Below are 14,844 nucleotides of genomic sequence, written 5' to 3'. Positions count from 1 at the left end.
GTACCCAGTAGCTTATTGCTAATAAGAGACTAGCCTGCTACAGTACACTGGCATCTGTGCAGACGTCAGCTGCCTCGGAGGTTTACAGAAAGCTGGAATATTGTAAATAAATCACTTCTTAAAATGCTCCTTTCTGGCTAAAAACATCCGATAAGTGTTCCAAGGTTTCATACCGCTACTCCTCAGATTGGGCAGAGTACCGTAGTTTATCCAGATGGCTGCTGTTTGTAATGCCTGGCATCACTTCATACTGGCCTGTGTGTGATCTTACCCTCTCATTACCCTGTTTTTACCCTGCTGTAAAGGCCTAATGTCAGCCATGTCAGATTGTTGTAATGCAAAAGGGACTAGGTTAAAAGCAAATCTACAGATCAATGTCATAGGCTTTTTGTGTACACACACGTGCATGTATACACATTACGCACACACACACCTTACCGTCTGTTTGAAGAAGTCCCTCTCCTCCAGGGTGAGTGTGTCTGCCTTGGCGATGACAGGGACTATGTTGACCACTTTACTCAGACGACTCATAAACTCCACATCCAGGGGCCTCAGACTGGAGAGAGACAACATGGAAGGAGAGAGAGAGAGAGAGGGGGGAGGAGGAGAGAGAAAGATGTTAATAAGATTACTCTTAAAGTTAAGGAGATATTTTCTGATCAAATCAAATTTTATTGGTCACATGCGCCGAATACAAGTGTAGACCTTACAGTGAAATGCTTTCTTACAAGCCCTTAACCAACAATGTTTTAAGTTAAGATTTTTGTTACTTAAATAGAAAATAAAAGTAACAAACATACATCAGCAGTAAAATAACAATAGCGAGGCTATATACAGTTGAAGTCGGAAGTTTACATACGAGTTTTAATGATTCCAACCGAAGTGTTTGTCAACCACTCCACAAATTTCTTGTTAACAAACTATATTTTCTCTAAGTCCGTTAGGACATCTACTTTGTGCATGACAAGTAAGTTTTCCAACAATTGTTTACACGCAGATTATTTCACTTATAATGGACTGTATCACAATTCCAGTGGGTCAGAAGTTTACATACACTAAGTTGACTGTGCCTTTAAACAGCTTGGAAAATTCCAGAAAATGATGTCATGGCTTTAGAAGCTTCTGATAGGGTAATTGACCTAATTTGAGTCAATTGGAGGTGTACCTGTGGATGTGTATCAAGGCCTTCCTTCAAACACAGTGCCTCTGTTTGACATCATGACAAATCAGCCAAGACCTCAGAAAGAAAATTGTAGACCTCCACAAGTCTGGTTCATCCTTGGGAGCAATTTCCAAATGCCTGAAGGTACCACGTTCATCTGTACAAACAATAGTACGCAAGTATAAACACCATGGGACCATGCAGCCGTCATACCGCTCAGGATGGAGACGCATTCTGTCTCCTAGAGATGAACGTACTTTGGTGCGAAAAGTGCAAATCAATCCCAGAACAGCAGCAAAGGACCTTGTGAAGATGCTGGAGGAAACAGGAACAACAATATCTACATCCACAGTAAAATGAGTCCTATATCGACATAACCTGAAAGGCCGCTCAGCAAGGAAGAAGCCACTGCTCAAAAACAGCCATAAAAAAAGCCAGACTAAGGTTTGCAACTGCACATGGGGACAAAGATTGTACTATTTGGAGAAATGTCCTCTGGTCTGATGAAACAAAAATATAACTGTTTGGCCATAATGACCATTGTTATATTTGGAGGAAAAAGGGCGAGGCTTCAAAGCTGAAGAACACCATCCCAACCGTGAAGCACGGGGGTGGCAGCATCATGTTGTGGGGGTGCTTTGCTGCAGGAGGGACTGGTGCACTTCACAAAATAGATGGCATCATGAGGGAGGAAAATTGTGGATATATTGAAGCAACATCTCAAGATATCAGTCAGGAAGTTAAAGCTTGGTCGCAAATGAGTCTTCCAAATGGTCAATGACCCCAAGCATACTTCCAAAGTTGTGGCAAAATGGCTTAAGGACAACAAAGTCAAGGTATTGGAGTGGCCATCACAAAGCCCTGACCTCAATCCTATAGAAAATTTGTGGGCAGTACTGAAAAAGTGTGTGCAAGCAAGGAGGCCTATAAACCTGACTCAGTTACACCAGCTCTGTTAGGAGGAATGGGCCAAAATTCACCCAACTTATTGTGGGAAGCTTGTGGAAGGCTACCTGAAACGTTTGACCCAACAATTTAAAGGCAATGCTACCAAATACTAATTGAGTATATGTAAACTTCTGACCCACTGGGAATGTGATGAAAGAAATACAAGCTGAAATAAATAATTATTTCTACCATTATTCTGACATTCACATTCTTAAAATAAAGTGGTGAGCCTAACTGACCTAAGACAGGGAATATTTACTAGGAAAAACTGAGTTTAAACGTTTTTGGCTAAGGTGTACGTAAACTCCCGACTTCAACTGTACCAGAACAGAGTCAATGTGCGGGGGCACTGGTTAGTCGAGGTAATATGTACATGTAGGCAGAGTTACAGTGACGATGCATAGATAATAAATAGAGAGTAGCAGCAGCGTAAAAGATGGGTCTGGGTAGCCCTTTGATTAGCTCTTCATGAGTCTTATGGCTTGGGGGTAGAAGCTGTTAAGAAACCTTTTGGACCTAGACTTGGCGCTCCGGTACCGCTTGCCGTGCGGTAGCAGAGAGAAGTGTCTATGACTAGGGTGGCTAGCGTCTTTGACAATTTTTAGGGCCTTCCTCTGACACCGCCTGGTATAGAGGTCCTGGATGGCAGGAAGCTTGGCCCCACGCACTACCCTCTGTAGTGCCTTGCGGTGTGAGGCCGAGCGGTTGCCATACCAGGCAGCGATGCAATCAGTCAGGATGCTCTCGATGGTGCAGCTGTAGAACCTTTTGAGGATCTGAGGACCCATGCCAAATCTTTTCAGTCTCCTGACGGGGACTAGGCTTTGTCGTGCCCTCTTCACGACTGTCTTGGTGTGTTTGGACCATGATCATTTGTTGGTGATATGGACACCAAGGAACTTGAAGCTCTCAACCTGCTCCACTGCAGCCCCATCGATGAGAATGGGGGTGTACTCGGTCCTCCTTTTCCTGTAGTCCACAATCATCTCCTTTGTCTTAATCACGTTGAGGGAGAAGTTGCTGTCCTGGCACCACACGGCCAGGTCTCTGACCTCCTCCCAATAGGCGGTCTCGTTGTTGGTGATCAGGCCTACCCCTGTTGTGTCGTCGGCAAACTTGATGGTGTTGGAGTCGTGACTGGCCATGCAGTCAAAAGTGAACAGGAGTACAGGAGGGGACTGAGCACTCATGAGGGGCACCCATGCGGGGCACCCATATTGAGGATCAGCATGGCGTATGTGTTGTTACCTACTCTTACCACCTGGGGGCGGCCTGTCAGGAAGTCCAGGATCCAGTTGCAGATGGAGGTGTTTAGTCCCAGGGTCCTTAGCTTAGTGATGAGCTTTGAGGGCACTATGGTGTTGAACGCTGAGCTGTAGTCAATGAATAGCATTCTCACATAGGTGTTCCTTTTGTCCAAGTGAGAAAGAGCAGTGTGGAGTGCAATAGAGATTGCGTCATCTGTGGATCTGTTGGGGCGGTATCGAAATTGGGGTGGGTCTAGAGTTTCTGGGATAATGGTGTTCATGTGAGCCATGACCAGCCTTTCAAAGCACCTCATGGCTACAGACGTGAGTGCTACGGGTCGGTAGTCATTTAGGCAGGTTACCTTAGTGTTGGGCACGGGGACTATGGTGGTCTGCTTGAAACATGTTGGTATTACAGACTCAGTCAGGGACAAGTTGAAAATTTCAGTTAAGACACTTGCAAGTTGGTCATCGCATGCTCGGAGTACATGTCCTTGTAATCCATCTGGCCCTGCGGCCTTGTGAATTTTCACCTGTTTAAAGGTCTTACATCGGCTTCGGAGAGCGTGATCACACAGTCGTCTGGAACACTGATGCTCTCATGCATGCTTCAGTGTTACTTGCCTCGAAGCGAGCATAGAAGTAATTTAGCTCGTTTGGTAGGCTCGTGTCACTGGGCAGCTCGCGGCTGTGCTTCCCTTTGTAGTCTGTAATAGTTTGCAAGCCCTGCCACATCCGACGAGCATCAGAGCCGGTGTACTACGATTCAATCTTAGTCCTGTATTGATGTTTTGCCTGTTTGATGGTTCTTTGGAGGGCATAACGGGATTTCTTATAAGCTTCCGGGTTAGAGTCCCACTCCTTGAAAGCGGCAGCTCTACCCTTTAGCTCAGTGTGGATGTTGCCTGTAATCCATGGCTTCTGGTTGGGGTATGTACGTAGCCACTGTGGGAACAAAGTCATCAATGCACTTATTGATGAAGCCAGTGACTGATGTGATGCCCTCAGAAGAATCCTGGAACATTTTCCAGTCTGTGCTAGTAAAACAGTCCTGTAGCTTAACTTGGTAGGTTATATTGTAATGCAGCACTGTGGTATAATTGAAAGCATGTCCAAAACATTTATTCAACGTCTTTTCAGTCATGGATGATATGAGCCAGATATACCACTAGGGGGCAATGATGGTCCATTGTCTATTATTTTCTGATAAATGACAGTGTGATTGTGCAGCAGTGTTCCAGTATAATCCTAATTCTCAAATTTAAAAGACAAATCTTTCCAAGGTTAAACACAAAATGGTTAAGAACTGAAACTGATATAAGCCTGGAAACAGATAATGGTCCTCAAGATTTTCGTCATGGATGGCAGTTTTAGGAGGTAAAATGTGGGGATAATGCAATTGAATACATATCTATATTGAACATCATGTGATGAGAGATATTGTCCTCAGCTGACCACTCACACAAAGCTTGTACATCCTACTCCCAAGTTGTCAAGTCTTAGAGCTTCTCTACTATCTCCTATAAACCTTCTCTCTTCCCCATCTCATCTCTTTGTATCCTGTATATGCTCTCCTATCAGAGGAGAATGCATGAGAATGTTCAGGCTATAGCTAGCCTGGCAGTTCCGTACGTCTAGATTCTGAAATACACATTTTCACATTCATTTATTCAGCATTGAAAATATGAATATCTAAAAACCACCCTTTTTGATGTTGTTCATTTGAAGACATATCGTTTGGAACAATACTCTCCACAAGTACATCACATTTACAGAGTGGGCTCTCTGCTCATTCTGAATTTCTGATAATTGTATGAGCAGCACCATAGCTGGCCTGGCAGTGCCTCCTCCTCCTTTCTATATGCGCCCTCTCTTATGGTATCACCACTCTCTGCTTGGCTGGCAGTAGTGCCTCTGGTTGTTCCCCTCTCCAGCTCCTCCTTATGGTCTCCTCTCCCCTCCAATTATCACAGCCATGATGGGTCACCCTGGTTCAAAGACCTGGAGCAGCTGGACTATAGAGGGGCCCCCTCAGGAGAGGGGAGAGACATGCAGACGGAACAGGAACAGAGAACACTGCGCTTGTCAATACACGTCATGACAGAGACAGAGACACAGACAGAGACACAGACAGACAGAGACAGACAGACAGAGACAGACAGAGACAGAGACAGAGATCGCCAATATGTCAATGATCCCCTGCTGCAGCTCTCCTTGGCTCTGCCTATAATTTGATCTCCTGTCCCCTCAGGAATCGTGACCTCAGCTTTGTGGACTGTAAGTCAGACACACACGTGTTTCATGTGCATCAGTGGCATATAGGCCGACTGTACACAGGTCAGTAAATACATACTGTAGATGTTTGACTATGAAGATGTTCACACGCTTCTGAACAAATAGATGAGACCGAGGTTCAAATTGACACACTGCACATGTGAATCACATATCGGTCAGCACACACAATGCACTCCTACACCCCAAACATATGTACTGTACATCTTTATGCACACAGAGACGCTATATGCTCAAATTCTCCACTTCAAAAAGGGAAATAGTCAACTTGGTAGCTGTGTCTGCAGCGGGAGGGCTGAGCGGTAAGTGCTAATTCTCTGAAAGCTGTTCTGTGGTCAAAATGGAAGCAACCATGTAGAGGAAGGGGGGTGACCGCACTGTACACTGCTCTCTTCCCTCCTCTTTCTCGGATGTCTTTAAAACCACCACACGGTCAAGAGAGTCCAAGTGCAACATTGCCTGGCGTAACCGTGGGATACCCTGGTAGTTCTCAAAGAAAGCATCCTTCATGAGGTAACAAGAGGACAGCCTTGAGGGAAAGAGTGTGGTCAACCATTCAGTCACCGGCTGCTATGCAGTCAAGACTGCATCCGCTTCCATTGGCTACATAAATTGCATCCTATTCCCTATATTGTGTACTACTTTTGGCCATAGCCCACAGAGCATGGGGTGCCATTTGGGACGTTGTCTATTGAAAACCGGTCTAGCTACTAAAAGAAACCTTGATGCAAATTGCTGACACTTAAAGTACTCCGACTAACCCAGGGCCTAATACCTTCAAATTGCAGTCAAGACGTTTGACAATAAAAAGAGCCACAACCATTGGGCTATAAAACCTGATGTCTCTGCTATTATTTGGTGATATGGGATACCAGTATTACTGATTATTCAGCGTAGTGTATATTACAGACATAATGGCACCGAAGCATGGAGCTGTCCTAGACACATGGGTTCATTCCCAAATGGCATCCTATTCCCTATGTAGTTCCCTTAATTTGACCAGAGACATAGGGGCCCTGGTCAACAGTAGTGGACTAAAATAGGTAACAGGGTGTCATTTGTTACGCAGCCATGGCCTTGGCATGGTGTGTTAGTAATTGGTTACAGGCCCTTGTTGCAGACATCCACCATCGAGAGAAGTAATTTGTGAGAGCAATAAAGAGGAGAGAAGAACGGGAGTTGGGAAAACAGTTCCACAACCTTTTAGTCTAGACCATGAGCCAGGTTCAACCCACAGTCAGATCTATAGTGCTGTATGAACACCAGAACTCCAGGGTTTCATCCTTAGATTGTCCTGTAGAGGAGCATTGGCTACTCAACACATTATTAGTGTCTCCCCCCATCCCCTGTCGTCCCATCTGCTTTTGCTGACTCTGTGTGTGTGCGTGCGTGCGTGTTCGTGTTTCATGCATCCCTATGCCTGTTGCTTGTGTTCTCTAGCCCAGTGCCAGGTTGTAGCTTCAGCCCCACAGTGAGTGGTGGTGAGTGGAGGGGTAGGACTTCCTCTTTGTGCTCCTGCTCTGAAGTCTCCTGGTGGCAGTTAAGAAAATCCTACTTCCTGCTCCCCCTGTTTCCAAGCCTGATTAAGAGGTCCCTAGATGGGACAGGTGCTTGGAAGTTTCCAAGAGAGCCTGTTTGGGGGGGGGGTTTAGGGTGCACTCGAGGTCAAGCGGGTGAGAGAGGGAGGGGATTGGCAGGGGAAGAGAGGCATTTTAGCTTTTGGGACGAGAGAGAACGAGGGGAAAAACCTTGGCTCGTGCTTTGCGAAAGAGGGTCTGGACAATGCACTGACTGTAGAGCTGCCACACAGGCAGACACACACACACACACACACACACACACAATGCAGCTGTGGTGTCATAAGGAGGAGGTGAGGGAGTGTGTCAAACAGTGGGATACACACACACCACACACACTCAATACACTCCAGAGAATAACTAGAGGTCAACTGTTGCGCGTCAGGTCAAGGAAATTATGTGGGCGGATGGAAGAGACAATTGTGAGCCAGTAGATGGAGTCCTGATATGTGCTCAGACAGCGTGTGCGCGCAAGTCCACCCAGGGTGCACACACGGACACTTTAATCCCTGTTAAATGAATCTAAAACTGCAGACGTGAGTAAAGGGAACATTTGCTAAATCACTAACAGAGCGGTAGGGAGCAATGTGGTTGGTATTATTATTATATATATAACCTTTATTTAACTTGGCAAGTCAGTTAAGAACAAATTCTTATTTACAATGACGGCCTAGGAACAGTGGGTTAACTGCCTTGTTCAGGGGCAGAACGACAGATTTTTACCTTGTCAGCTCAGGGATTCGATCTTGCAACCTTTCGGTTACTAGTCCAACACTAACCACTAGGCTACCTGCCGCCCCTAAAAATGAAAGAAATAGCCACCTCCTGGGTGTTTAAAACTATTATGTTAGTAATGCATACACGTCTAGAAAACTGCAGGACCTTGACTGAATCTTTACATGCTCTAAGACAGACTGAAGCCACTTAACCACTACCCCGGCTATTAGAATAAATGCTTTTAACTTTGCATGAATGTCTAGGACTTTGATGGTTTATCTTTCGGTTAGTTAATATGAAGTAATTCTCTAATTTGCCAAGTCGCGGTTCCTGGTCAAATATACTCTAAACGCTTTGTCGTACATACATGGTTTTAGTCTCCCTGGCACTCATGGTTTGCTTTCACAGTCTATCGGATTGGGTACTATAGTTTTCCAAGACAGTGGGTACTATAGCGTCTGCAGTCAAAGGAGTCTTTGTGAAACCTGATTCCCAAAGCGATACCTCTCAGTCTCGGTGGACAAGATGACTTCTATAACTGGTCGAAAGAAAACGGGGGCAGTCTAGAGGAAGTGGTGAAGTCCCAGACAAACAGAGTGTGTGTGTGAGTGAGTGTGAGTCCATAACTCACCAGTGTCCAGTAGGTGGTATGAAGTACATGCAGCAGTGAACCCGTGAGTCTGGGATCCTCTTCTTCCTGTTGATGTTGATCTCCTCTTGCAGGTACTGCTCATACTGGTCGTTGATGAACTTCATGATTGGCTGCCAGCTGTTTGGGGGGGGCACATGGGCAATGGAGTTCACAGACAGGCGACGACAGTCATTCACTCTGTGGAAGGGATAAAAAATAAATAAAAATACAACTCACCAGTTCTCATTGTTGATGTGGTCCCCAAAGCCGGGAGTGTCGATTACCGTTAGTTTCATCCTCACGCCCTTCTCTTCGATGTCTAGACAGAGAGACACAGGAGAAATCCATGACATGTATTACATTGTTAATGTATACTGCATACCACAGATCCGTATGCGTGTGTGTGTGTGTGTTACCGTGACTGATGGACTTGATCTCGATGGTCTTCGGGATCCTCTCCTCGGGGGTGGACACCACAGACTTCCTGCTGACCTTAGACTTGAACAGGGTGTTCATCAGGGTTGACTTCCCCAGACCACTCTGACCTGTTAGAGACCAACACAAGGGGTGAACTATAGGTCTGGACACACAAAAACAGAGGGGCTTATCTTCAACCATGAGGCTCTTCTAACCTGTCGTGAATGTACAATAGCTTTCCTGACTCTGAACAGAGACCCTACACACAAGTCATGTGACAGACCGATCTAGACAAAGAGTGTGTCCTCATGCACTCACAAACTATGACAACAGCAGGGCAGCTGTCGGGCCATTCCAGCCTGCTGTCGGGCCATTCCAGCCTGCTGTCGGGCCACAGAGGACAGATGGACCAGCCACACACACTCCTCACCAAGACCCAGGAAAGGACTGGCCACCGCTCAGAGCCTGGTTCCTCTCTAGGTTTCTTCCTAGGTTCCTGCCTTTCTAGGGAGTTTTTCCTAGCCACCGTACTTCTACATCTGCATTGCTTGCTGTTTGGGGTTTTAGTCTGGGTTTCCGTATAAGCACTTTGTGACATCTGCTGATGTAAAAAGAGCTTTATAAATACATTTGATTGATTCCTCTACCTCCCCATAGGCATCCATTAGTAGCAGGCCTGACAGTGGGCATCGGCAGCACAGCTGTGCCAGCTTAATTAGCCTTTATGCATAGGGGACACTGATGCGGTCTAAGGGGCTTTAGGGCTGGGATTAGGGTAATACATCTCACAGAGGGGCCTTCAGAGATTGGAGTCTGATTACATCTTCACTGACCTGTCCCACAATGCCTTTAGTGAGGGACAGAGAGTGCTGCTGCTGTGTCAAACTCTTTCCCGGGGCTCCTCATGGCTGCACATTTTGGTTTTTGCCCTAGCACATCACAGCTGATTGAAATAATCAAAGTTTGATGATGGAGTTGGTTATTTGAATCAGCTGTGTAGTGCCAGGACAAAAACCCAGAGGGGGCCTCAGGGCCGAGTTTGGGAAAGACGGTCATAGAGGATAGCCAAAACGGCCACTTCAAAAACCAAATCAGAGTTAGGCACTTGTACAGTAGTAAAAACGACTTCACATCAAGTTCGACCCTGGATACTGTAGGTCATTGGATCAACTATATCCCTGTGAAAGGACAACCTTATAAAATGTCTTCTTTATCTTAATCATCAGGACTTGATGGACAGATCCTATATGTACAGATGTTGACATGTCCCTAAGCAATAACACTACCCTCTATTCTAACCTGGCATTTATCATGTGATTCATGTCTCACACACCAATAGCCACTATAACATGTAAATGCACAATTGCACATCATAACCTGGGCTCATGAACACAACTATCATTCACTACAGGTCTGCCTTTCTCCAACGTTACGACTCCACTTCAAGTGGGCACATGTTTCTGACGGCTCTGATGTAGCCTATGAGGATTGTGATGCATATCAGTGACGGCGTGCCAACAAGAGAAAGATATAGCCTAGTCAGAGATTATGAAAGTCTGGTGTAATTTTTTTAACTTCCTACATGACAGCAATGACAGAAATGAATACTTTTTGACCTTGCCCAGATACGTCTTCATTGACTTGGTACCATGAGATTTAAACAAAAACATTCCAATGGTTTAGGATCTCCTCAGAACCACTATGACAGCTAGTATGTATACAAAACACACTCCTGCAGGGAGTACTGTGTGTGTGTTCTACTCTACCACCATCCCCACTGACTGCCACCAAACACAAATACAAAGAGACATCTAAGCTGGGAAGAGAGACTCGAGGTCCTTCAACATGCTTTTTGTAGCTTCAATCACTTCTCACTGTGGTAAAGTACAGGTAACTGCCAAAATAAAGGAAACACCAACAACGTGTCTTAATAGTGTGTTGCTCCACCACGAGCCGCCAGAACAGCTTCAACGTGCGTTGGTATCGATTCTACAAGTGACTGGAACTCTACTGCAGGGATGCGACACCCTTCTCCCACGAGAAATTCAATAATTTGGTGTTTTGTTGATGGTGGTGGAAAAACGCTGTCTCAGGCACTGCTCCAGGATCTCCCATACGTGTTCAGTTGGGTTGAGATCTGAGATCTGGTGACTCGCGAGTGGTGGTGAGCTGAGGGCAGGGTAGAGTCTGCTAGAGCTTGTCAACATTAATGGGCATCATACCTCCACCCTCTCTCTGCCTGACAGCTTTCTTACATCTACTGAAGGATGCATGCCACTATGTGTAGTGTGTACCAATCTCCGGGGAACTCTGGGTAAGGGTTCCCCAATGGGGTTTCACGCTAGTTAGTCCTGGAAGATCAAGCACTCACCCCAGGCTCATTTCCAAATGACAGTGTGACTTTGAAAACATTTAAATACAGTGTATAGAAAAGAAAGTGTCTCGCTCTCTCTGGGGATGGGTGGATGTAACAGAGGACGTGTGTGTGCGTGTGTGTGTGTGTTCACTGTTCAACAGCACTCACCGACGATCATGATGTTGAGCTCAAAGCCCTGTTTCATGGCCTTCCTCCTCATCTGCTCCAGGATGGCATCGATGCCCACGTAGCTGAAGTCGCCAGCGCCATGTGACGCTCCCTTGGCAGGGGGTTGCGGATGTGGTGGGGCGGACATGTTGCTGTGGCTCAGATTGACCTCTGACCCTGATGATATGAGAGAGAGAGAGAGAGAGAGAGAGAGAGAGAGAGAATCAGTGTTCAGCATGGAACATTTTATATAGGAGAGTTCCATGCTGACAAACATTATGATAAATATTTTCCGTCTCACTCGTCACTGTAGCTGCCAATCAATGAGTAGATATCACGAATGTTCACTGAATTCCAGCAGGTTATATCAAACTGTACTGAACTCAAACTACACCGGACAAATGTAACTTATCAAACTGATTCTACACAACAGTAGTGGCATGTTTGAGGAATAATGGATGCTATGCTTCAGCAGTATCAACACGGATATCACAGTTAACAACTCCACCTCACACAATAAGTCACTCTAACAAGAGTCCAACTGTAGCCACAGGACAAGACACTCATACACCGACACAAAACATTGCATTGAAATGACTCAGAACCCCTCCGTCTAAAATAGACAAACACGGATCCCTTTGGAATTAAACTGAGTGAGGCAGCCAACAACCTATAGAGACTTTATCCCAATAAATCACACACAGAATAGCAGACAAAACACATCCGCTCACTACATCAGCTAAATCTGAAGACGTACATGCGTGTCTTACAATAACCATTCATTTTGTTTGGATTCAGACTTGCGAATTACTGCGTTATGGTGAACAATGGTGGCAAGCTGCAGCTGTCAAGTGTATGTAGTACTCACAATATTTCAAACTACAAAAAAAAAAAGGTACAGACTCGTGTTTTAGAATAGTAGCAGTTACAACTCACCCGAGTGAGTGACTGGGAGGCAGGTAGATGAACAGTACAGTCTACGGTGAAGTAGACCTAAAACAGTCCAAAGTCGCTGAACAGAGAAGGTTGTATTGTAGCAAGGCTAACTACCCAAAGCAGTATCTGGATGAGCCTACTAAACAGACAACAAGCTGCTTTCAACTGTTGCACACACACACACACACACACACACACACACGTTAGCCCTGGAGGGGTGGGAGGAGATAGTTGGCTGTTTTTCCTTTGACAGCGTGCTGTGGTATCATCTACTGCTGGAGGTTTACAGACACTCCAAACCACAGACAGAGACATATCACAGCCACCAAAATAGCTGTGAATGAATTCAAACACGCGAGCAGAAGAGCCGCAGACAAACGTCAAAACGAATGTACATACAGTAAAACACGGACCACTATGAACATGCTCCAGATACGGGGAGTTTCGGCTGTCGTTTCCAGTGCTTTACATTCTAGTTTGTGTCCATATGTAACAGTGTAAGTTCCGTCCCTCTCTTCGCCTCAACCCGGGCTCGAACCAGGGACCCTTGCACACATCAACAACTGACACCCCACGAAGCATCGTTACCCATCGCGCCACAAAAGCCGCGGCCCTTGCAACGCAAGGGGCAACCCTACTTCAAGTCTCAGAGCGGGTGACGTCACCGATTGAAACGCTATTAGCGCGCACCACCGCTAACTAACTAGCCATTTCACATCGGTTACACATACAGTACACTCACAGTAGGAGAGAAAGTAGGACTCCCTTTTGAGTTTGACAACGTCAGCTCTAGCTGTCTGTGACATGTCGTTGTAACCACGTTACTACGTCACCCTGCTGCTGTAGCTGTGTGCCTGTTGACCTGATGAATAGGGAGGAGCATCAACAGCCATCTCAGTCTTTACAGTGAAATCTTCACCGCAGTCTCTGGGTTTCCTGTTCGTCACACTAGCATCCACATCCTCTCGCTTTAGCTGGCTGGGTCTGATGATTAAAGTGTTGCGTTTTGTTTCACCTTGCACACGGGAAGTCATTGTTATATCCTGTCCATGTCTGATAACGACAATTGTGAGCATGCCCATAAAACATGCCACCTCAGATCTGACACTAAATTCAATGCCATGTATAGAAGCTTCTCCAATGGCTTTCTACACAATACGTTACCATTACAGTAGGAGCTTTCTTTTACTTTGACAAGGAAGGACCTAGACTTTCCACAAGGAAGCCCTGGGAAAAGTGCTGCAAATAAAAAAAATTATAAACACAGGTGTTCCCAACTGGTCTATCGGAGCTAGAATTTCAGGGCCGAACCAGGACCCTCCTCCAGTGACTACCACACACACGCATACATCACCTATACAGGAACCAATATACACTGGCAGTTAGGAAAGCTAAGGCTAGCTTTTTCAAACAGAAATTTGCATCCTGTAGCACAAACTCAAAAAAAGTTCTGGGACAATAAAGTCCATGGAGAATAAGAGCACCTCCTCCCAGCTGCCCACTGCACTGAGGCTAGGAAACACTGTCACCACCGATAAAACAACGATAATTGAGAATTTCAATAAGCATTTTTCTTCAGCTGGCCATGCTTTCCACCTGGCTACCCCTACCCCGGTCAACAGCCCGGCACCCCCCACAGCAACTCGCCCAAGCCTCCCCCATTTCTCCTTCACCCAAATCCAGATAGCTGATGTTCTGAACGAGCTGCAAAATCTGGACCCCTACAAATCAGCCGGGCTAGACAACCTGGACCCTCTCTTTCTAAAGTTATCTGCCGAAATTGTTGCAACCCCTATTACTAGCCTGTTCAACGTCTCGTATCGTCTGAGATTCCCAAAGATTGGAAAGCTGATGCGGTCATCCCCCTCTTCAAAATGGGGAGACACTCTAGACCCAAACTGCTACAGACCTATATCTATCCTACCCTGCCTTTCTAAGGTCTTCGAAAGCCAAGTTAACAAACAGATTACCGACCATTTCGAATCCCACCGTACCTTCTCCACTATGCAATCTGGTTTCAGAGCTGGTCATGGGTGCACCTCAGCCACGCTGAAGGTCCTAAACGATATCATAACCGCCATCGATACATATTCGTCGCCAAACCCACTGGCTCCAGGTCATCTACAAGTCTTTGCTAGGTAAAGCCCCGCCTTATCTCAGCTCACTGGTCACCATAGCAGCACCCACCCATAGCACACACTCCAGCAGGTATATTTCACTGGTCACCCCCAAAGCCAATTCCTCGTTTGGCCGCCTTTCCTTCTAGTTCTCTGCTGCCAATGACTGGAACGAACTGCAAAAATCACTGAAGCTGGCGACTCATATCTCCCTCACTAGCTTTAAGCACCAGCTGTCAGAGCAGCTCATAAATCACTGCACCTATACATAGCCCA

General features: G+C 46.0%; 1 protein-coding gene across 9 annotated transcripts in view; it reads right to left on the bottom strand.

Moving 5' to 3' along the window:
* LOC106564665 (septin-9) overlaps positions 1 to 14,844 on the bottom strand; it is a 93,552-nt gene that overhangs the window by 5,293 nt on the left and 73,415 nt on the right. For 7 of the 9 annotated variants that reach the window (XM_014130871.2, XM_014130872.2, XM_014130875.2 and 4 more), the window contains 5 exons: positions 11,516 to 11,692; positions 8,991 to 9,119; positions 8,812 to 8,893; positions 8,575 to 8,712; positions 439 to 556 (listed from right to left, as the gene is read on the bottom strand). In XM_014130871.2, the coding sequence (XP_013986346.1) occupies positions 439 to 556; positions 8,575 to 8,712; positions 8,812 to 8,893; positions 8,991 to 9,119; positions 11,516 to 11,692 (644 nt within the window). Of the gene's footprint in view, positions 1 to 438; positions 557 to 8,574; positions 8,713 to 8,811; positions 8,894 to 8,990; positions 9,120 to 11,515; positions 11,693 to 12,451; positions 13,015 to 13,193; positions 13,307 to 14,844 lie in introns of those variants that run through there. The other 2 variants (XM_014130874.2, XM_014130878.2) reach the window with 2 other exon arrangements.

This window comes from Salmo salar, chromosome ssa12, assembly GCF_905237065.1.
Source record: "Salmo salar chromosome ssa12, Ssal_v3.1, whole genome shotgun sequence".
Taxonomy (NCBI): Eukaryota; Metazoa; Chordata; class Actinopteri; order Salmoniformes; family Salmonidae; genus Salmo; species Salmo salar.
The sequence above is the reverse complement of the archived record's forward strand: the minus strand, read 5'-3'. Positions and strand labels throughout refer to the sequence as shown.